The 21,805-nt window shown below is 47.3% G+C and overlaps 2 protein-coding genes across 5 annotated transcripts in view; one reads left to right on the top strand and one right to left on the bottom strand.

The window, feature by feature from the left end:
- Positions 1–2,853, top strand: part of FKBP15 (FKBP prolyl isomerase family member 15) — a 53,167-nt gene extending 50,314 nt beyond the window's left edge. For all 4 annotated transcript variants that reach the window (XM_070251132.1, XM_023628677.2, XM_023628676.2 and 1 more), the window contains exon 28: positions 2,221–2,853. In XM_070251132.1, coding sequence (XP_070107233.1) covers positions 2,221–2,298 — 78 coding nt within the window. In that variant the 3' untranslated portion in view covers positions 2,299–2,853. The remainder of the gene's footprint in view (positions 1–2,220) is intronic.
- A 1,729-nt stretch (positions 2,854–4,582) lies between these two features.
- Positions 4,583–21,207, bottom strand: SLC31A2 (solute carrier family 31 member 2). The gene is made up of 4 exons (XM_001488681.6): positions 21,091–21,207; positions 16,866–16,932; positions 7,555–7,744; positions 4,583–6,522 (listed from the first exon to the last, which is right to left on the bottom strand). The coding sequence occupies exons 1-4, from the start codon at positions 21,094–21,096 to the stop codon at positions 6,354–6,356; spliced, it is 432 nt and encodes a 143-aa protein (XP_001488731.4). The 5' UTR covers positions 21,097–21,207; the 3' UTR covers positions 4,583–6,353.
- Positions 21,208–21,805: the final 598 nt, after the last annotated feature.

The raw sequence follows: 21,805 nt of genomic DNA, 5'->3' as shown, positions 1-21,805 counted from the left end.
AGACTGAGCCTCAGGAGGATGATTTGCCTAAAGCCACAGAGGGAGTTCATGGCGGAGCCAGGCCTAAAACCCAGGCTCCTACTAAGGCCACCTGTTTCTGAGCAATCTCTGCTTCCTCGGCCTGCTTTCCAACCTGCTGTCTTGTTTTGTCATCACAATGTGCCAGGGCAGAAAATGAGTTAAGGGCTGATAGCATCGCCTCGCTTTACAAAGCTCCAGAGTGAAGGCCAGGAGGGCGAGTCGCTGCCTGGATCAGACCCCAGTTCTCGCACCTGCCCTTCCCCATTGTGCGAAGTTAAAGCATTCCTGGCTGTCGCTGGGGCATTCGACTGCTGTGATGGGAACTGCACTAGAGTGAAACGTTGGTGGAGAGCACAGATCAGCTTCAGGCTCAGTCTGTCCCCAAGGACAGAAATATGAGGTGAATGGGGCAAATTCTGTCCTCTCATGTGTTAACCAGAGTAGGTTTGCCTTTTGCCAAAACCTTGGGGAGGAGGCAGTGACAGGGCTGGGACCCAGCCCGTGCGCCAGGCCGCCCCGTCTTGCCTCTGCTCCTCTGGGGAGAGTGCACCAGTTCTTCCCGTTAGCCTTCCCAAGAATTAAATTTTCATTTGAGAATTCTGAATATGAATTCTGCGCTTAAGAACAAAGAACAAAGCGGCTGGCCCAGTGGCACAGTGGTTGAGTTTGCACATTCCGCTTCTGCGGCCCAGGGTTTGCTGGTTCGGATCCCGGGTGCGGACATGGCACTGCTTGTTGGGCCGTGCTGTGGCAGGTGTCCCACATATAAAGTGGAGAAGGATGGGCACGGATGTTAGCTCAGGGCCAGTCTTCCTCAGCAAAAAAGAGGAAGATTGGTGGCAGATGTTAGCTCAGGGCTAATCTTCCTCAAAGAGAAAAAAAAGATCAGAAAAACCAATTGAGTATCCCAAGTGACTGCCCTAAATATAGTTGGAATTTTTAAATTAGCGGTACATTATTGGTATTAATACTCTTACCATGAAGTTAACTTCTATTTCTTGGGTACTCTGAAAACTACTTCACAGAGATTCTCATTTAATCCTCTAGTAACCCTGTGAGGTAGGTACTTTTATCCCATTTTATAGAAAAGAGGACTGAGGCTCAGGGAGGTTAAATAACATACCCAAGGCTATATAGCTGGGTCAAAGTTATATAGCTGGTAAATGTAGAGCCAGAACCTTAGCGGGAACAAAACAGAAACAGCAAACCACATTTTAAAATCCTGTGCTGTCAGAGTTTAGAGATCACTTAACGATACCCAGAGAGAGATACAGGTCTGTTGGTCGGTGGTGGAGATGGGGTTAGCCTAGGGACCTCTGAGTGTCACCCTGCCTTCCATTTGGCCAGCCTTGTGCATACTCATCCTGAGCCAGAGTAACTCACAGGGCAAAAGCACCTTCGTAGAGAATACTGAGTGTGTGCGCATCTCCAGCATCAGCCCCGCTACCCCCATGGGACCTGTGCCCTGCCAGTCCAGAAGAAAAAGGCTAGGAGCTGAAATCATGAAAAGCGAGGAGCGTCTCCTCCGTGGCCTGTTAATCCCCCTTGTCCCCCTACCAGGTTGGAGGGCGAGGGAGGGGCCAGTGAGACCAGGGGTGTGGGAGGCTGTGGCCCTGTGTTCCTGGGCTTTCTTCATCTCTTGGGATTCTCCACTTGGTAATGTAATCAAGCCTCTCAGTTCGACTCTCTTAAATGGTGGGGCCACGTCCAGAGCCAGACAGGCCACTTTAGGCCACACCAAGTGTTTTTTCAAATGTGACTGTATTCTTCAACCTCCCTTCATCTTCCTGCATCCTCCTCCCTTAGGGCTGCTCTGCTTCTCTGTTTCTTTCTCTTACTCCCATCTCTCCCCTTCGACCCTTCTTTCCGCACACGGAATCTGTAAGTTATCGCATGAGAGGAAGCCTGTCAAATCAACACATGTGCTTCACAAATAAATGACAAAATCAGCCAAACAGAGTTGGTCTTCTTGTCTCTGTGTTGAAAGATTGCCTCCCTTCTCTGCAGGCTCGTCTCAGCTTTTTCTGGAAGCCTAGGTTTGCTGGCCTCAGGCTTAGTCCTTTCAGTAAAACCCTAACCAACACCCTCCTTTCCAACCTGGAGCCGGGAAGAGATGTTGGCTCACCTCACCTTGCCGAGGTGGGAAGTCTATTGGTGCGGGGACAAGAGAGGACTGACTACTCTTTCCTGTTTTGTCAGAGCATGAAGGGACGCCCGCCCCCAACACCCCTTTTTGGAGATGATGATGATGACGATGACATTGACTGGCTGGGATGAAGACCCAGGAAACTGGTGCAAAGGCTTCTCTACCACCCCTTCCCTAAGCATGATTTTGCACAGCCAGCCCTGGGTCTAGACGAGCCCCAGGGTGAGGTGAAGGTGAGCATTCTGAGGACAGGAGTTCAGATATCTGAGTTAGCCAGCTTTGGAGCCCCCGCCCGGCCGAGTGAAGAGGACGATGAGCCTGTCTTCAGAACGCTGGGCTTGTCATTTCAGCAGGCGACCGCGGTCCCACCTCAATTTGGAGGAAGGGCTGGTAGGTTCCCCTCCAGCTGGCCACCTACAAGAGTCTGCCCTCCTCCAAGCGTTTTTTTTTCCACTAACTCTCAGACTGATCTGCCTCCCAGTGCTCAACTCTGCCCCAGCAGCAGGACCTGTCACCTGGGGTGAGGTGTCCCTGGTGGAACCAAGGATGGATTATACCATCTGAACCCCGGTTCAGTTAACAGCCTTGCCTGCAATCCTGGGACATGTATCTTTTCTTTGCCTTAAATCTGATACAAGAGGTCAATGAATATTTGAAATTAACTAAAATAAATGTCTTTATTGACACTTGGCTCAAGCTCTTGGGGAGAAACTGAATTTGGTTCTAAGGGCTGTCTGTGCTCCTCTCTGGGAACTAAGGGTAGGAGTTGTAACAGATGTGGGTCAGTTAACATGCATAAAAGCAGTGTGACATATTCCCTTTGGTACCTAACCCTGGAACTTTAGGTTTTCAAAGAAAGTCACCACTTTGCTATCCTAGCTCATCTCAGCCGCATTAAGGCTCAGGGCATTGTGGTTGTCTGAGGACCAGTTCTGTCATCCACTCACTCATGCAGACTTGGTTCTATACCCTAGCAAGCCTGCAGAGAAGGTGGAAGGGTCCCTGCCTTCCACTGTCATCCATCATGGCACCTAAAGATTCCTCACTTAGAGAGCAGCTTCCATTCCCTCTGAACTTGGGCCCAGGACTGGTGAGGAGAACAGTAGTGAGAAAAATATTCATGATCATTTTACTTATTCTGGGATCTTCCAAAGACCATGCAACTAGTCTTCAAAAAGTAGAATCATTTAATACAAATGTTTCCTGATTTTAAATGTTTATAAGAACCCAAATTCCACTTCATCTGGCCTGACATCATCTTTGTGATGACAGCTTTGAGCCTGTCCTCCCATATGTGGGGCTGGGAGGCAGCAAGAACTAGCATTTACTGGATTTTGTTGTGTGACAAATGGCACTGTTGTTCAGCAGTTTACACACACTGTCTCATCTCCAGCAACCCCTGCAGAAGTCACTCTTATCCCCATGTACAAAGGCAGCCCGACTGTCCAGCTCTGCCACTTATTAGCTGGGTGACTTTAACTTCTCTGTGCCTCAGCTTCCTCATCTCTAAGACAAGGACAAAAGTAGTTTCTACTTTGTTGTGGGGATTAAATGCATTAATATTGTAAAGTGCTTAGAACACTGCCTGGCACATCAACAGGACTACAGAGGTGTTTGTTCAATTGAAAAAAAATTTAAGTGGAGAAAACGCCACCTCTTGTGACTTGGCTCTGAAGAATGTTGAAATGCCTCCTGCATCTAACCATATAAGCCTCTCTCTAGAGCACAGATCTTTTAAAAGCCCTCTCTACTATAAAAGCCTCAAATGTATTACACATGTAAAGTGACCGTATATCAAATTGAAGAGGTTGTGGATCACCCATGGAGATACTCATCTTAGTGCCCCAGGGGAGGGAGCCTTAGCTGGTCAGGACATAGAAATGGATGAGTGAGGCTCCATCAGCAAGACTACACTGGACCTGGGAAGTCTTCCCACCTGTTGTGACAGAGCAGCTTTCCAATTCCCTGCATATGTGGGGAGAATGCACTGATCAATCCTGAAGGTGTCACATACTGTACTTTCTGTGACACTTACTGTAAATTAAAAAGTGGCTTTGATGTATTTTTGCTTCTGCCCTCAGGGAGGGACGGTACTAATAATCCTGCTAACATGGGTGTTTCTAATCCATGTGACAGTCACTTTTCTCATAGGAGGTACCTGGTCAACATTTGTTATGAACAAAAGAATGACTGTTGACCAAGCTGGCCTTGTGGGGTGTCTGCCTGTGGGCTCAGCATTTCAGGGCTGGGCTTCCCTGAGCAGAGTTGTCATCTTCATAGCGGATGGACAGACTCAGTCCTTAGACAGCCCGACAGCCAGCACCACCAGCTCCATTCGCCCTACTCAATTCTGCAGTTGTAAGGGCTATGTGTGCTCGCTGCTCAAATGAGGAGAAACAAAAGTATGGTCACACATTGCTTAAAAATATATATTTATTAAAAGATATTTTTCTTTTAATTCCCAAAACTTAAGACCATCTTTCCTCTATCCCGTGAGGTACTTGAACACAGACGTTACAGTATACAGCAGCGACGTTCTCTCCCTGGGTCTGTTTCCTTTCCTATCAAGTGAAGAGATTCAAATATCTGGAGCGTCCCATCTAACTCTACAAATGGAATGCTTTGGTTTGACTGCTTATGGCATCTTCAGTCAATACCCCCGAGGCTTACTCGGGATTTAAATGAATGAATCGCATTTCCCCACCAGACTGTTACGTGTGAGCAGTAAGTTAATAGAGAACATTAAGTATTAACTATTATTCAGTGCAGTTCTCTATTCTGCGCAGGAGGAGGATCAGGACAAAAGTGGGCATTAGGCCATAACGAGCCCCCAGACACCTAAAGCCATTAGACTCTCTTCCTCCCGCAGGCAGTGCAGTCTGATGGCAAGAGCTTGCTCCGTCCAGAGGATAAGTCAGGAGCCTTGAAAACAGTCCTGCTTCTCTGCCTTCACTCTGCTGCTACTTACTTTCCCCTAAGAAAGGGGAACAGGTCCGAGCAGATGCTGCCATCCATCATGAATACAATGAAATCATTTCACTAAAAACTTTGTTCTGGGAGCTGGCCCGGTGGCACAGCAGTTAAATGCACATGTTCCGCTTCTTGGCGGCCGGGGGTTCACCAGTTCGGATCCCAGGTGCGGACATGGCACCGCTTGGCATGCCGTACTGTGGTAGGCATCCCACATATAAAGTAGAGGAAGATGGGCACGGATGTTAGCTCAGGGCCAGTCTTCCTCAGCGAAAAGAGGATTGGCAGCAGTTAGCTCAGGGCTAATCTTCCTCAAAAAACAACAAAACCAAAAAAACATTGTTCTGTATTAATGTGCAAAATTGCCAAGCAGGAGTTCAGTAGGAAAAATGAGAAATTTTAGTTTGTCAACATGATCCCAGAAGAGACAATCTTCATGTGTTCCAAAGGCAGATGGGTGAGAAAAAGGAGTCAGCTTTGTCTCTGGCCCCAAAGACAGAAGAGGTCAGGAAGTCCAATAGAAGATGCTCCTCTAGATAAGGCACTGATCGGGAGAGCAGAGGGGAGCCAGCTTCCATGCTCCTCATCACCCAGAACCCACCTCCCTGTCTTGTAGATCTTTGGGAATTCTTAAGTTTGTTCTGTTTTTGCAAGGGAAGATTCACCCGTCACTATCATCTGTTGCCAGGCTTCCTCCCCCACGCCCCAAAGCCCCAGGACGTAGTTGTATATAGTTGTAAGTCCTCGTTCTCCCATGTGAGCTGCTGCCACAGCATGGCTACTGACAGACCATAGTGTGGTTCTGTACCCTCGAACTGAACCCAGGCCACCAAGGCGGAGCGTGCTGAACTTAACACGCTAGGCCGTCAGGACTGGCTCCGGGAATTCTTAAGTTTTGAGTCACAGAGATAAGTCATCACGGCCTCAGCAACCGTGCCCTCAGGTTCTGTTCTCTCCATTCTCCCTCTGGTCACAGCAGCCTTCTTAAGGCACAAGAAGATGAGGCCTGGGCTGGCTGGCTGAGGAGAGAGGTAGGTGCAATGGCCTCTGAACTCCAGGGAGCAAGTGCTGGCGTCAGCTGCAAGTTTCCAGAAGCTGGGAGTGAGACGAGGAACAGCCGTCAGAAGAAAATGGAGACGTGGGACTGGAAGTTCAATGTCTGGAAGAGGGAGCCCCAGCTCTCTCCAGCCTTCGGTGCCTGCACAGCCCTTACCAGCTAAACCATGCTGAAAAGCGGGTAGGCTAGGTAGTAGCCCACAGCCGAGCCCAGCACCACACCGAGGAAAATCCAGGTGTTGTAGGACATGACAGCCAGCATGATGAAGTAGCCAATGACCACCTGAACAACATGGATTAGCGACTGGCCAAAGTGACACAAAAACCACCTAGATAAAAGGAGAGCCAAGTTAATGGGAAGGAGCTGGAAGCCAGGAGTTGGTGTCAGGAAGTAGGAGGAACAGCTCAGTTACAGGACCAGCTTATTTATAATTTGTATGTTTGACCCAGAAGAGACTGCTTTTTAAAGAGACATATCAGAAACCATTGATAGAGAGGAGAAAGGGACTTGTACCAGGAGCCTAGAATAATCACTTTAGCTCTGAGCTTCCTGGCATCCTGGGGAAAAGGGAAAATGATGATATATATAATCCATCATGTCTGACAGGGATAATACAAAATCATCAGTAAGGTAGTTTTTTTTTTCCTGAATCTACTGTGGGAGGCAGTATTACAATGGAAAGAACACGGACTTTGGGGATAGATCACTTCCTAGCTCTGCCACTTACTAACTGTGGCTTAGCACTGATGTCTGAACCTCTCTCAACTTAAATTTCCTCATTAGTAAAACAGGAATAAGAATACTGCCCTTGCAGGGTGGTTGTGAATATTTGAGACACCCATGTAAGGAGCAGGCAGGCTCATTAAGCACAGCTGGAGAGCAGGCAGAACTGGGACCCTAAATGGTTGTCCTATCAGAATGGGAAGGGAAGAAAGGAGAGAAGAGGCTGCCCCACCCCCGTGCCCCCCAGGTTGGATACATTCCTGACAGCAATTCTTATCACTTGTGTAGGGACAGCTGCAGGTCCCACGCTGGGTTTGAAGCCTTAGTGACCTAAGGAAGCCTGGTGGGTTTGGGGGCGGGCTGGGTGGACAGCCCTGTTGCTAGACTGAGGCTGGTACCAGAGTTCTGAGAGCTGAGCCTCCCAGTGGCTGTTCATAGAGAGCCCTGGTCTGGGCGCCAGAAGGCTGGAGCTCTAGTTCCCTTCACTACTTACTGACTGTAAGCACTTAGGCAAGTCCTGGTCCTTCCCTGGGCCTCAATTTCCTCTCTGTGAAGTGGGGCCAATGCCCTATGGGCCCAGCCGACCTCTCGGTGAATGTGAGCCCTCCGCCCATTCTCCACACCCCATGCCTGTTACCTGAGGCGGGTTTTGCTCACTGGAGGTGAGTCTGAGCCTGAAGAATCCTGGTCCATCTCTTCGATGAGCTGCTGGCTGGTGGGGATGGACAGGCTCATCAGAGCCTGGTGGAGCAGCTTGGCTTTGCCAACCTTGATGCTTTCATACAACACAGCCAGGAGCAGGACCACCAACACCGAAAAGGCCATGCCTGTCAAAGGAAGCTGAGCTGCAGGGACCTGGCCAGGCCAGCTCTGCTCCTCTTCTGGCAGCTTCCCCTGGGACCTGGCACAGGTGGGAGAAGAGCACCCCCGCCCATTTTCTCTGAATCCATTCCCTCCCCCTCCTCTGCCCCGCCCCACCTTGTGCGCGGGCATCTTCTCCACCCTTGTTGGGCTCAGAACTTCTTCACTGTCTCTTTCCCCCTCCAGCCCTTTCTCGGTAGGGTTGGCCTACTGGGGTGTGGCTTTCAGATCAGGAAGAGAAGACACCTGAAGAAGCCAGGGGCTGAGGGAGAAGAAGCCATACACTAGCGCCCCCAGCTGTTCCCCCAGCAGGTGGCACAAACCTCTGTCATGACTCCTTAAGGGAAGAGCATATATAGCAAGATGGGCAGAGAAGCAAGTATGTACACAGAAAAGTCTGGAAGGAAGGCGATACAGCAAAGGAATCATAATTATCTCAGCAAATTAGGATGCAGGAGGTTTTTATTTTCTTCTCGCCTAATTTTCCAAAGTTTCTACTGTGTGTATTAGTTTTATAATAGTGGAAAAAAACATTAAGTTGTTTTACAGAAAACATTAAGCCCTTACTAAAGCTGCTTTGTAAAATTAACTACTAATTGCTACTTCCATTTTACAAGTAGAGGGATACTAAATGGCCTAGCTAGAGTGTTTCATTGGGCTCCCAGGTGCAAATCATCTGTAAAAGATGCAGGTTTTTTGGGGTTTAAGATTTTATTTTTCCTTTTTCTCCCCGAAGCCCCCAGTACATAGTTGCGTACTTTTAGTTGTGGGTCCTTCCAGTTGTGGCATGTGGGACGCCGCCTCAGCATGGCCCGACAAGCGGTGCCATGTCTGCACCCAGGATTTGAACCAGTGAAACCCCGGGCTGCCAAAGTGGAGCGTGCGAACTTAACCACTCGGCCACAGGGTCGGCCCCAAGATGTAGGTTTTTAAAATATAAAATTACACGGACATGGCACCGCTCATCAGGCTATGCTGAGCAGACATCCCACATAGCACAACCAGAGAGACGTACAAGTAGAATATACAACTATGTACTGGGGGACTTTGGGGAGAAGAAGTAAAAAATTTAAAAAAATAAATAAAAGATTGGCAACAGATGTTGGCTCAGGTGCTAATCTTAAAAAAAGAAAGAAATAGGGGGGGATGATCCAAGATGGCGGCGTAAGCAGACTTCTTTGTCTCTCCCCTTTCGAATCTACAACTAATTGGACATTCATCACTTGACAAAGGATATCTATATAGCATCTCAGGATGTCGGAGAGACCTAAAATGCTATACATCGGAAGGCGGACGGACTTCCCTCCAGAAGGAGGTGGAGATAGGTGAAAACTCTCCGACCCCGACCCCCGAACAGCCTAGAGCTTGCGGGCGGCTTTCTTCCAGCGGATGCCCCAGAACATCGCCACATGCCAAGGGCAGGAGGGAGCACACACCAGAGGAGTGACCGTGGAAACAGGTGAACAGAGCCCTACCTAAGCCCCCCGCAATTACACCTGAGCCCAGAGGGAAGCTACAGAGTTACACACCAGAGGTGGTGGGGAAAACCCCTACCCGCCATTAGCGGAGAGGTCCCGCCCAGCCTTCACAACGCCTGGGGGCTCTCCCAAATGGCGCGGCGGCCCGCCAGCTGCCGCTGCCGGCTCCAATGACCGGGCTTTCGCCCGGGAGGGGCTCGGGACCACCGGAGATCTCCTGGGAGAGGACCAGGGCTGGGTGGAGATCCAGCGGCTGGCTACGCGGCCCAGGGGAGAAACTCTAGAGTTCCGTCTCGGCAGCAGGCAGAGTCTTTACCGGCCATTATCAGAGAGGCCCCGCCCAGCATCCACAACACAGGGAGGGTCCCAAAGAGGAGAATCCCAGGCAGGGCAGCAACCGACCAGCTGCCACTGAACTCAAGGTATCCGGATATCCCCCAGACAGGGCAATGGGCTCTCTGAGATCCTAGGGGAGAGGACTGGGGCTGGGTGGAGTTCCAGTGACCTGGCTCTGTGGCCCAGGGGGAAACTCTACAGTCTCACAGAAGCCTCAGTGAAAGCCTCTGCACAGCACTAGTAGAGAGCACCCATCCGGCAACCACAAGGCTGGAAGACCCTGGGACAAAAGTAGCATAGCTAGGCGAGCTAACCACAGACGGTAGAAAATGCCCATAGCTCTGCTGTGACCCATAGTGGACAAACGAGATTTTGTGGGCGCCGACAGTGACAGAGCTGCAAATATAAGTGATCCTGCCCTTGGCCGCTGGGAAAGCCCATAACACCGCTGCAGAACCTAAGGAGGGAGCACGTCTAGGTGGTCTGCAACAGTAGGCACCAGCAGTCTGAAGCCCCCCTGTGAGGGCCTCCACAGCTGAAGAGGGAACCCACAGGATCACTGTGACTGCGTGGAGGGGCCCAGGCCCAGTTAGCAACAGCTGATAGGGTTCCTGGTTGGAGCAGTATAAACAGCTGTCCCCCCACCACACCAGTAGAAACAAGTGGAAGCAGTAACAAAACTCTATCTCTATGCGGAGGCACAAATCTACACCATCAAGCAATATGAAAAAATACATTAAATCTCCAGAACAGAAGGAAAATGACAAACACACAGAAAACAATCCCAAAGACAATGAAATATACAACCTAAATGATGATGACTTCAAAACAGCCATCATTAAAAAACTGAATGAGTTAAAAGAGAATTCAGATAGACAACTCAACGAGTTCAGGAGCTATGTCACAAAAGAGTTCGATACTATAAAGAAGGACCAAACAGAAATACTGGAAATGAAGAACACAATAGAGGAGATTAAGAAAAATCTAGACGCACTGAACAGTAGGGCTAATAATATGGAGGAAAGAATTAGCAATTTGGAAGATAGGAATATAGAAATGCTGCAGGCAGAGGAGGAGAGAGAGCTAAGACTAAAAAGAAATGAAGAAACTCTCCGAGAATTATCTGACGCAATTAGGAGATGCAACCTAAGGATTATAAGTATACCAGAGGGAGAAGAGAGGGAGAAGGGGGCAGAAAGCCTATTCAAAGAAATAATGGCTGAGAACTTCCCAAACCTGGGGAGAGAGATGGAACTTCATGTGACAGAAGCCAATAGATCTCCAAACTTTATCAATGCAAGTAGACCAACCCCAAGACATATAGTAGTGAAGCTAGCAAAAGTCAACAACAAGGAGAGAATACTAAGGGCAGCCAGGCAGAAGAAATTAACCTACAAAGGAACCCCCATCAGGCTTTCAGCAGATTTCTCAGCAGAAACTTTACAGGCTAGAAGAGAGTGGAATGATATGTTAAAAAATCTGAAGGACAAAAACCTGCAGCTGAGAATCCTCTACCCAGCGAAAATATCATTCAAATACGATGGAGAAATAAAAACTTTCCCAGATAAACAAAAATTAAGGGAGTTCATTGCCACCAAACCTCCTCTTCAAGAAATGCTCAGGAAAACCCTCATTCCTGAAAAATCAAAAAAAAGGAAAGGGACTACAAAACCAAGAGCAAAGGAGATAAGTAGAAGGACAACAACAGAGAGTAGCAGCTCTCCTTCAGAACAGATTAAACCATGGGACGAGAAACAAAGGAAATTGAAGAGAACCGGAAAACAAGACATAAAATGGCAGTGGTAGGCCCCCCACATTTCAATAATCACTCTAAATGTAAATAGATTGAACTCTCCAATCAAAAGACACAGAGTGGCAGGATGGATCAAAGAACAAGACCCAACAATATGCTGCCTCCAGGAAACACACCTCAGCCCCAAAGACAAACACAGACTGAGAGTGAAGGGATGGAAGACAATACTCCAAGCTAATAATGAACAAAAGAAAGCAGGTGTCGCTATACTAATATCAGACAAAGTAGACTTCAAAGCAAAACAGGTAAAGAAAGACAAAGAGGGACAGTATATGATGATAAAAGGGACTCTCCACCAAGAAGACATAACACTTGTAAATATATACGCACCCAACACAGGAGCACCAAAATTTGTGAAGCAACTCTTAACAGAACTAAAAGAAGACATCAACAACAATACAATAATAGTAGGGGACCTCAACACCCCATTAACACCAATGGATAGAACATCCAGACAGAAAATCAACAAGGAAATTATAGAATTAAATGAAAAATTAGACCAGATGGACTTAATAGATATATATAGAACACTTCATCCAAAAAGAGCAGGCTACACATTCTTCTCAAGTGCGCATGGAACATTCTCAAGAATAGACCATATTTTGGGAAACAAAGCTAGCATCAATAAATACAGGAGAGTTGAAATAATATCAAGCATCTTTTCTGATCACAATGCTGTGAAACTAGAAATCAACTACAAGAATAAAGCAGAGAAAGGTGCAAAAATGTGGAGACTAAACAACACGCTACTGAACAAACAATGGATTATTGAAGAAATTAAAGAAGAAATCAAATATTATCTGGAGACAAATGAAAATGAGAACACGTCATACCAAATCATTTGGGATGCAGCAAAAGCAGTCCTAAGAGGGAAATTCATCGCAATACAGGCTCACCTCACAAAACAAGAAAAAGCTCACATAAGCAACCTCAAATGACACCTAACAGAATTAGAAAAAGAAGAACAAACGAAGCCCACAGTCAGTAGAAGGAGGGAAATAATAAAAATAAGAGCAGAAATAAACGATATTGAAACTAAAATGAAACAAAGAGTTGGTTCTTTGAAAAAATTAACAAAATCGACAAACCCTTGGCCAGACTCACCAAGAAAAGAAGACAGAAATCTCAAATAAATAAAATTAGGAATGAGAGAGGAGAAATCACAACAGATACCAAAGAAATACAAGGGATCATGAGTGAATACTATGAAAAACTATATGCCAACAAATTGAACAACCTAGAAGAAATGGATAAATTCCTGGACTCTTACAACCTCCCCAAACTGAACCAGGAAGAAATGGAGAATCTGAATAGGCCAATCACAAGTAAAGAAATAGAAACAGTAATCAAAAACCTCCCCAAAAATAAGAGTCCAGGACCAGACGGCTTCTCTGGAGAATTCTACCAAACATTCAAAGAAGATTTAATACCTATCCTTCTCAAACTATTCCAGAAAACTGAGGAAGATGGAGTACTCCCCAACACATTCTGTGAAGCCAACATCACTCTGATCCCCAAACCAGGACAACACAAAGAAGGAGAACTACAGGCCGATATCACTGATGAACATAGATGCAAAAATTCTCAACAAAATTCTGGCAAACCGAATACAGCAATACGTCAAAAAGATTATACACCATGATCAAGTGGGATTTATACCAGGGACACAGGGATGGTTCAACATCCACAAGTCAATCAACGTGATACACTACATTAACAAAATGAGAAACAAAAACCACATGATCATCTCAACAGATGCAGAGAAGGCATTCAACAAGATCCAACACCCATTTATGATAAAAACCCTCAATAAAATGGGTATAGAAGGAAAGTACCTCAACATAATAAAGGCCATATATGACAAACCCACAGCCAACATCATACTCAATGGACAAAAACTGAAAGCCATCCCTCTGAGGACAGGAACAAGACAAGGGTGCTCACTTTCATCAATCCTATTCAACATAGTACTGGAGGTGTTGGCCAGAGCAATTAGGCAGGAAAAAGAAATAAAAGGAATCCAAATAGGCAATGAAGAAGTAAAACTCTCGCTGCTTGCAGACGACATGATCTTATATATAGAAAACCCCAAAGAATCCATAGGAAAACTATTAGAAACAATCAACAGCTACAGCAAAGTTGCAGGGTATAAAATCAACATACATAAATCAGTAGCATTTCTATACACTAACAATGAACTAACAGAAAAAGAACTCAAGAACTCAATCCCATTCACAATCGCAACGAAAAGAATAAAATACCTTGGGATAAATTTAACCAAGGAAGTGAAAGATTTATACAATGAAGACTACAAGCCTTTCTTGAAAGAAATGGACGACGACATAAAGAGATGGAAAGACATTCCATGCACATGGATTGGAAGAATAAACATAGTTAAAATGTCCATACTACCTAAAGCAATCTACAGATTCAACGCTATCCCAATCAGAATCCCAAGGACATTCTTTACAGAAATTGAACAAAGAATCCTAAAATTCATTTGGGGCAGCAAAAGACCGCGAATTGCTAAAGCAATCCTGAGTAAGAAAAACAAAGCCGGAGGCATCACAAGCCCCGATTTCAAAACATACTACAAAGCTACAGTGATCAAAACAGCATGGTACTGGTACAAAAACAGGTCCAGAGATCAATGGAACAGAATTGAAAGCCCAGAGATAAAATCACACATCTATGGACAGCTAATCTTCGACAAAGGAGCTGAGGGCCTGCAATGGAGAAAAGAAAGTCTCTTCAACAAATGGTGCTGGGAAAACTGGACAGCCACATGCAAAAGAATGAAAATCGACCATTCTTTTTCACCGTTCACAAAAATAAACTCAAAATGGATCAAAGATTTAAAGGTTAGGCCTGAAACAATAAGTCTTCTAGAAGAGAATATAGGCAGTACACTCTTTGACATCAGTTTCAAAAGAAGCTTTTCGGACACTATAACTCCTCAGATGGGGGAAACAATAGAAAGAATAAACAAATGGGACTTCATCAGACTAAAGAGTTTCTTCAAAGCAAGGGAAAACAGGATTGAAACAAAAAAACAGCCCACTAATTGGGAAAAAATATTTACAAGCTACTTATCCGACAAAGGATTAATATCCATAATATACAAAGAACTCACACAGCATAACAACAAAAAAACAAACAACCCGATCAAAAAATGGGCAGAGGACATGAACAGACATTTCTCCAAAGAAGATATAAGTATGGCCAAGAGACACATGAAAAGATGTTCATCATCACTAATCATCAGGGAAATGCAAATCAAAACTACACTAAGATATCACCTTACACCCGTTAGATTGGCAAAAATATCCGAAACCAAAAGTGACAAATGTTGGAGAGGTTGTGGAGAAAAAGGAACCCTCATACACTGTTGGTGGGAATGCAAACTAGTGCAGCCACTATGGAAAACAGTATGGAGATTTCTCAAAAAGTTAAAAATAGAAATACCCTATGACCCAGCCATTCCACTACTGGGTATCTATCATAAGAACCTGAAATCAGCAATCCCAAGAATCCCATGCACCCCTACGTTCATCGCAGCATTATTTACAATAGCCAAGACGTGGAACCAACCTAAATGCCCAGAAACTGACGACTGGATAAAGAAGATATGGTATATATACACAATGGAATACTACTCAGCCATAAAAAAGGACCAAATTGTTCCATTCGCATCAACATGGATGGACCTGGAGGGTATTATGTTAAGCGAAATAAGCCAGACAGAGAAAGACGAACTCTATATGACCCCACTGATAGGTGGAAGTTAACATATAGACATGGAGAACCGATCGGTGGTTACCAGGGAAAAGGGGGGGTGGGGGGAGGGCATAAAGGGTGAAGTGGTGTACCCACAACATGACTAACAATAATGTACAACTGAAATCTCACAAGGTTGTAATCTATCATAATCTTAATTAAAAAAAAGAAAGAAAGAAAGAAATAGCACCCTAGGGTTGCTAATTTAAAAAAAATTACAGGCAATTGCACACACATGGTATAAAATCAAACAGCCTAAAAGGGCGGACAGTGAAAAGTCAGTCATCTTCCCAGCCCAGCCTCCCCAAACCCCAGTCCCCCCACCCCCGCCAGAGTAGCTTCTGTTAGCATTTCCTGTGTAGCCTTCCAGGGATGCTCAATGTATATATAGAAGCCTTTACTTGTCTAAATGACAGCAGAAGAGAGCATCCTCTTCTGCATCTGACATCATCCTCCAACTGTTCCTCGTATGTGGGTTCCCCTTAGTTCACACAGATCTATCTTATTTCTGTGGCTTCACAGTCTCTGGTAGATTATATTTTCCGAAGATGGCCACCTCGCCATTTCCCACTCCACACGCTCTTCTTACAATGGTGACACTCCTGCCATCAAGTGGTCAGGTCCATGTCCCTTCCCCTTTAACCTGAGACGACCTTGGTGACTGCCTCAACCAATAAAGGTGAAAGTGATGCTCTGTGACTTCCAAGGCTAGGTCTTAACAATTCCATGCATTTCCACCTTCTTCTCTTGGCACACTCACTCGTTCTTGGAACCCAGCCACCGTGTCCCAAGGAAGCCCAGGCCACGGGAGATGCCATATGCAGGTGTTCGGCCAACAACCCCTGCTGAGGTCCTAGCTAACAACCAGCATCAGCCAGTAGACGTGAGAGTGAGGAGGTCTCCACGATGACTCCAGTTCCAGCCCCCGTCTGACTAGACCTGCATGAGAGACTCTGAGTGAGGACTGCTTAGCCGAGCCCAGCCAACTCAGAGCCTTGAGAAAGAATAATAAAGTGACTGCTGCTGTTTCAAGCCATTAGGTTTACTCCTCAATAGATTACTGGAGTGGTAACCCATTGTAGGAATGACCATAATTTATTTGATCAGCACCCGCAGTGATGGGCATTTGGGCCGTTGCCAGACTATTTGGCAGCTGCAGTTACTGAAGTCAAAACATAACTCCATCACGAAGTAGTGCCCAACTCTGCCTTTTCAAGTCAAAGGAATACTCTACTCTTTCAAATTGGTGTCTCATTTGAGGTCCAAGGCTGCAGCAGCTGCACTGGGCTTCTGCGCTGATGCTGGACACTGAACCCTGGATGAGGGAGGTGCTAGGAGGCAACAGGAGGCCTTACTCTAGTTCCGGCTCTGAGGCTTACTCGCTGTATGACCCTGGATGAGTCTCTTCCCCTCTCTGAGCTTCAGTTCCTTCCCCTGTAAGAGAGGGAAAAGCTGCATCTCTGGCCTCTCTCTGGGCCTTTGTGAGGATCAGTGAGAGAATGGAGCACTTTGCTGTCTGAAGGGCAGTGGTTGCAGATGGAATTATAAATGCAAAGTTCCTGCTCAATGTTTGTGAAAGAGGAGTCAGGCTCACTTAAATGTCCACAGAGCAGAAGCCAGGTTCTCCACTGCCTGGAGCTACAAGGGTCCCCAAGCGGCAAGTCTGGGCTTTCTGGTTCTTACCTGCAGGACTGTGGACACTCCAGAAATCAAACAGAAGCACCACCTTATCTGAGAAGATGAAATGCATCTGAAAGAGAAGGGAACGTGCATCACAGCGGGCTTAGGGCAGTCGAAGTCATGGTCCTAAATGCTCTCCAGCAGCCTCCTCTAAAGGCCCAGAAAAATGGGGTCACTGGACTTAGGTGTTGGAAAAGCCGTAAGTGGTCATGAGGACCAACCCAGGCAAGAGAGGGCAGGGACTTGCCAGGTCCCACAGTGGGTCAGCAGCAGAGCTATAATGGAGCTGGCCCTGCTCCGGGTGGAAGTGAGGTGTGGAGGGTGCCCATGTTTACTGGGCCAACCAGATCACAGTGCTCTCAGGTCATGCTGAGATGTCCCCTCCATGCCCTCCAAACCCAATGGAGAAGCACTAGACTGGGGAATGACTGCCCCGTCTTCCCCCAGGGCCCCAGCCACTCTGCTCCAGCAGCGTTTATCACAGAGGAGCCCAGGAGCAGCTGTCTTTAATCCGTACTCTACTTCTCTTCACTCATTCACGAAACATTTGCTGAGCCCAATTCTGTGCCCAGCATTATGGACACAGGTTAACGTCTCTGCCCTCGAGGAGCTCAGAGCCTTACAGAAAGAATGAAGGCAGAAGCAATGACCACGCAGCTCCTGTCTGAACGCTCTTTCAAAGACGCTTGGTCCACCCTGTGTCCGGGGTGGCATCAAGGGCTTTTCATATGTGATCTCATTTCACAACAGTCTTCTGCGTCACAGGAACAATTAGGCCCATCTCACAGGAAGGAAAAATGGGGAAACTAGGCTCAGAAAAGTTAAATAATTTGCTGAAGGTCACAAAGCTAGTTAAGTTGGCAGAGCTGGGATTCAACCCCAGGTCTAGTTGGAAGGCAAAGCCCTGAGCATTCCAGCTCACTGTGCTGGCGGCCCTCGAGCACCAAGAACGGAGGACAAGACGGGGACTGGACGGCGGTTCTGAAGGCCCAGTCCAGGCTTACCGACTGCGTTTGGCAAGATTAAAGCCAGACGGATCAGTTAGTTCAGCCTCTCAGGGAAGAGAAGGTTGCCCTCGCCAGCAGGTAAGACCTCAGCCAGCAGCAGCAGCAGCTTTGCAAACACGGCCAGTGCTTGCCCAGCTAAGATTGTGGCTGAGCTGGGATCAGCTTGTGGAAACCTTTGTCTTCTAAGACAACAGCCAAGTATTAGAAGCCTCAAACGTCAGAACTAGAAGTGTCCTCAAAGAGTTTTTTTATCGAGATATAACTGACATATTATTTTTAGGTGTACATCATGATTCGATATATGTATATGTGGCCAAATGATCACCACAATGTCTAGTTAAGTCCGTCACCACACATAGTGACAAATTTTTTCTCTTGTGATGAGAACTTTTAAGATCTACTCTCTTAGCAACTTTCGAATATACAATACTGTATTATTATTATTATTTAAAGATTTTATTTTTCCCTTTTCTCTCCAAAGCCCCCCAGTACATAGTTGTGTATTTTTAGTTGTGGGTCCTTCTAGTTGTGGCATATGGGACGCCACCTCAGCATGGCTTGATGAGCAGTGCCATATCTGCGCCCGGGATCCGAAATGGTGAAACCCTGGGCCACCGAAGCAGAGCACGTGAACTCAACCCCTGGGTCACAGGGCCGGCCCCACAATACAGTATTACTAACTACAGCCACCATGCTGTACATTACATCCCCAGGACTTATTTATTTTCTCACAGAGTTTTTAGTCCCCTGGGTTTCAACTTTTTTGCCAGGGAACATTGGCAAATAAAATCTTCCTTGTAACTCCAGTGTATAAAAGACAGGGTTCTTGGGGCTGGCCCAGTGGTGTAGTGGTTAGGTTTGTGCGCTCTGCTTTAGTGGCCCAGGGTTTGTGGGTTGGGATCTCGGGCGCAGACCTAGCACTACTCATCAAGCCACACTGTGGTGGTGTCTCACATAAAACAGAGGAAGATGGGCATAGATGTTAGTTCAGTGTCAATCTTCTTCAAGCAAAAAGAGGAGGATTGGCAACAGGGCCAATAGCTCAGGGCCAGTCTTCCTCACAAAACCAACCAACAAAAGACAGAGCTGGGGGCGGGGCGAGGGAAGAGGTCTGCGCTCTGTGGAAACTCAGTGGAAAAACACTGATCTGATCCAACTTCAGCCTCCAGAAAAGGAGTCCCACGAGGGGAAGGGATTTGTCCAAGACCTCATAGGAAGACAATGGAAACCTCGGCAGGCATTTAAAAACCATGTTGAAGAATTTAAAAAGAGATTTTTATTTCCCTATATGAAAGTGGTACTTGCTTAATGTCAAAAACTGAAACAGGACCAAAAAGAAAGCAAAAGTAATTTTGAGTCCTGCTCTCCAGAGATATCCTTTAAGATTTCAAAAATATCTCTCTTGACATGCCAAATGTTCACAAAAGATTGATATGCAAAAGCAAACAGGTACAAACAATCCTGTGAAACTCCATTTACACCAGAGTTGCTCTCCTTCAATGTCAGCAGAAGCCTCCAGCACCATCTCGGTGGTGCCCGAGGAGGCGTGTTTCGCCATTACTCCTGTGAGTTCACTCGATAAAGCAGCTGGCATGATTGGAATGTCCCCGATGGCTAATTAATCAGAGAGGTTCCATAACTGGGTTCCTTCTCTCATCCTTGGGCCTGGGCCAGCTCTCTCAAGGGCCCCAAACAGCTTTTGTTGTAGACCTGAACACCCACAAAACAACAGAATTCATTCAACCAATATTTACTTTGGTTGTGCTAGGGGGGCAGATGCTGGAGATACAGAGATGAGTGAGATAAGTCCTTGGCCCGCTAACCATCTATTAGAGGAGGGGGAAGTGACCAGATCATTACAACAGGGTATACGCAGTCAGTGAGAGGGAGGCATGGGGGACGTCTCCTGGGGGGTGCTGGGGACACCTAACCCAGCCAGGGAAGCAGGTGGCTAGGACTGCGGAAACAGGAGGAGCAGGAGGCAGCTTGGGCAAGACAGACAGGCCAGTGTGTTCCAAGCTGGGAGTGCCCACACAGAGTGTCCAGTTCCACCTCACTGTGGGGGGGGGGGGGGGGGGCCTGGGAGCAACAAAAACTCACTGGAGAAAAAGATTCAAACCAGCACACCCTGACTCGGGGCTGCAGCTTTCGGTGAAAGGGCCCTGTGGTCAGATATGCAAGGGGAGCAGCTCTCATCTTGTCTCCCCACTTAGGATATATTGCAGCCTCCAGCAGCTGAGTTTAACTTATCTGTGCTATTTGGAGCCCCACCCTGGGTAGGGAGGGGCCGTGGTGAAGAAGAGAGCAATCCTGGGACTTGTTTTCAAACAAGGAGACTTGTTTTCTTCTTAATTTTCTCATTTGGGTTTACTGAAACTTTGAGAAAAGCTCCCTCACTTATAAACCACAGTTTAGGGGAAGATTAAAGTCCCGCCCGGTCCTGTGGCTGAGGAACTTTTCACAAGCTCTTTCCATCTATTTTCCTTTTTAGAGAACAGGCAGGATGCCGGCTGGGCTTTTGACTAATGACTTTACGTATCGGCTTCCCGCATCTTGAACTCTATGACATTCTTCGTGAGATGAAGAAAATGGTATGATTTCTTCAAACACCAGAGAGTCTTGCAAGCTGTCACTTTCTCCCGCCCAGGTGAACTCTACCAAGAAAAACAGTTTGTCTGAAACGCTATATTCTGCCCCAAGTGTAGGGAGGATGGAAAGTAGCCGGGTCTGGTTCTTTTCCCCAAAAAGAATCAGACCACGAACTTGCCAAGGCAGGGAACCGGCCGGGGGCGTGTGCTCGGTGTGTGAGCGCCCGGCGGCAGGCTGAAACGCACCGGGGCTTCCTCTTCCTGGGAGCCTTCCCGGAACCTGCCCCATGTCACTGCGCCCAGGGCTGCGGACCCCCGGACTCCGCTGTTTTCACCCACCGCGCCCCCGCGCTCAGCTGCGCCACCGCAGGTGCTCAATAATTGCTCGTCTAGCCAGACTGACTCCCAGCAAGAGGGACAAATAAAAAGAAAGCCCCCAAAGTCACCGCCAGCTCTACCTCCCATGTCCCCCCAACCCTGTTCCAGCTGTTGAAAATGCTGCCAACACACCCCCTCACCAGCCCCCGGCCAGGGGCGGCGGGCAGGCACCTCGGGGTGCCCGGACGGCTGCTCGAAGGCCCCGTCCCGGCCGCTCACCCCACACCCGCTTCTCTCGGCGGCGCCCGGACTCACCTCCATGGCGAGCGCCGGGGCCGCAGCTTCTCGCTCGGGTCTCCTGACTCCGAGTGGGTTCTACCGCCGCCGGATCGCGACCGCGGCCCGCGGGGTCACGTGGTTCGGGCGAGGCGGGCGCACGGGTTCCTGGGAGTTGTAGTTCCCACGCTGCGCCCAGCTCCGGACGGCCTGGGGCGCGCCCACTGCCCGGAGTTGCCGCCTGGCCCCAGGTCCCGAGGCCAACCGCGCCGCGGGGCCAGAGTAAAAAGTGCGGTCGGGCTACCTCCCACCTGCACTCAATTTGGCCCCTTACTGCTTTGCACTTGACTTGGCAATTACCATAAACATGTTTATTGCTCCATGTTATAAACCGAGCGAAGCTTAACACAGGTTGAGTTAAAAATCGGAAAGTCCATCCTGTAGACATAATAGCAACAAATTAGGGGTAAATTAAAGAAATTATGCCCCAGGCTTTTAATGTAGCCATTCTTTTAAAAATCTTTTCCAATCTGATAAGCAAAGGGCAGTACACAGTTGTAATTTTAATTTGTATTTCTTTGATTACTAGGGTGGGCAACTTTTTTTTATTGGTATTTCTATTTGTGTGTATTGTCTGTCCATTTCATCCATCCGTTTTTGTGGGAGGAGTTTCCTGGAGGATGAGAGACTTTTAACAGTATTTAATTGTAAAATATGTTTAGTAACCCTTTGGTGGTTTTCCTATGAGGAAAGC

Source organism: Equus caballus, chromosome 25 (genome assembly GCF_041296265.1).
Source record: "Equus caballus isolate H_3958 breed thoroughbred chromosome 25, TB-T2T, whole genome shotgun sequence".
In the NCBI taxonomy this organism is placed as follows: domain Eukaryota; kingdom Metazoa; phylum Chordata; class Mammalia; order Perissodactyla; family Equidae; genus Equus; species Equus caballus.
The sequence above is the reverse complement of the archived record's forward strand: the minus strand, read 5'-3'. Positions and strand labels throughout refer to the sequence as shown.

Bases quoted from the DNA above. Each gene is read 5' to 3' on its own strand.
- SLC31A2 (XM_001488681.6), bottom strand. The intron at 7,745-16,865 runs GTAAGAACCAGA...TTCCTTTGACAG, and splicing joins GAGTGTCCACAGTCCTGCAG to GCATGGCCTTTTCGGTGTTG. The intron at 6,523-7,554 runs GTAACAGGCATG...CCTTTTATCTAG, and splicing joins GTGAGCAAAACCCGCCTCAG to GTGGTTTTTGTGTCACTTTG.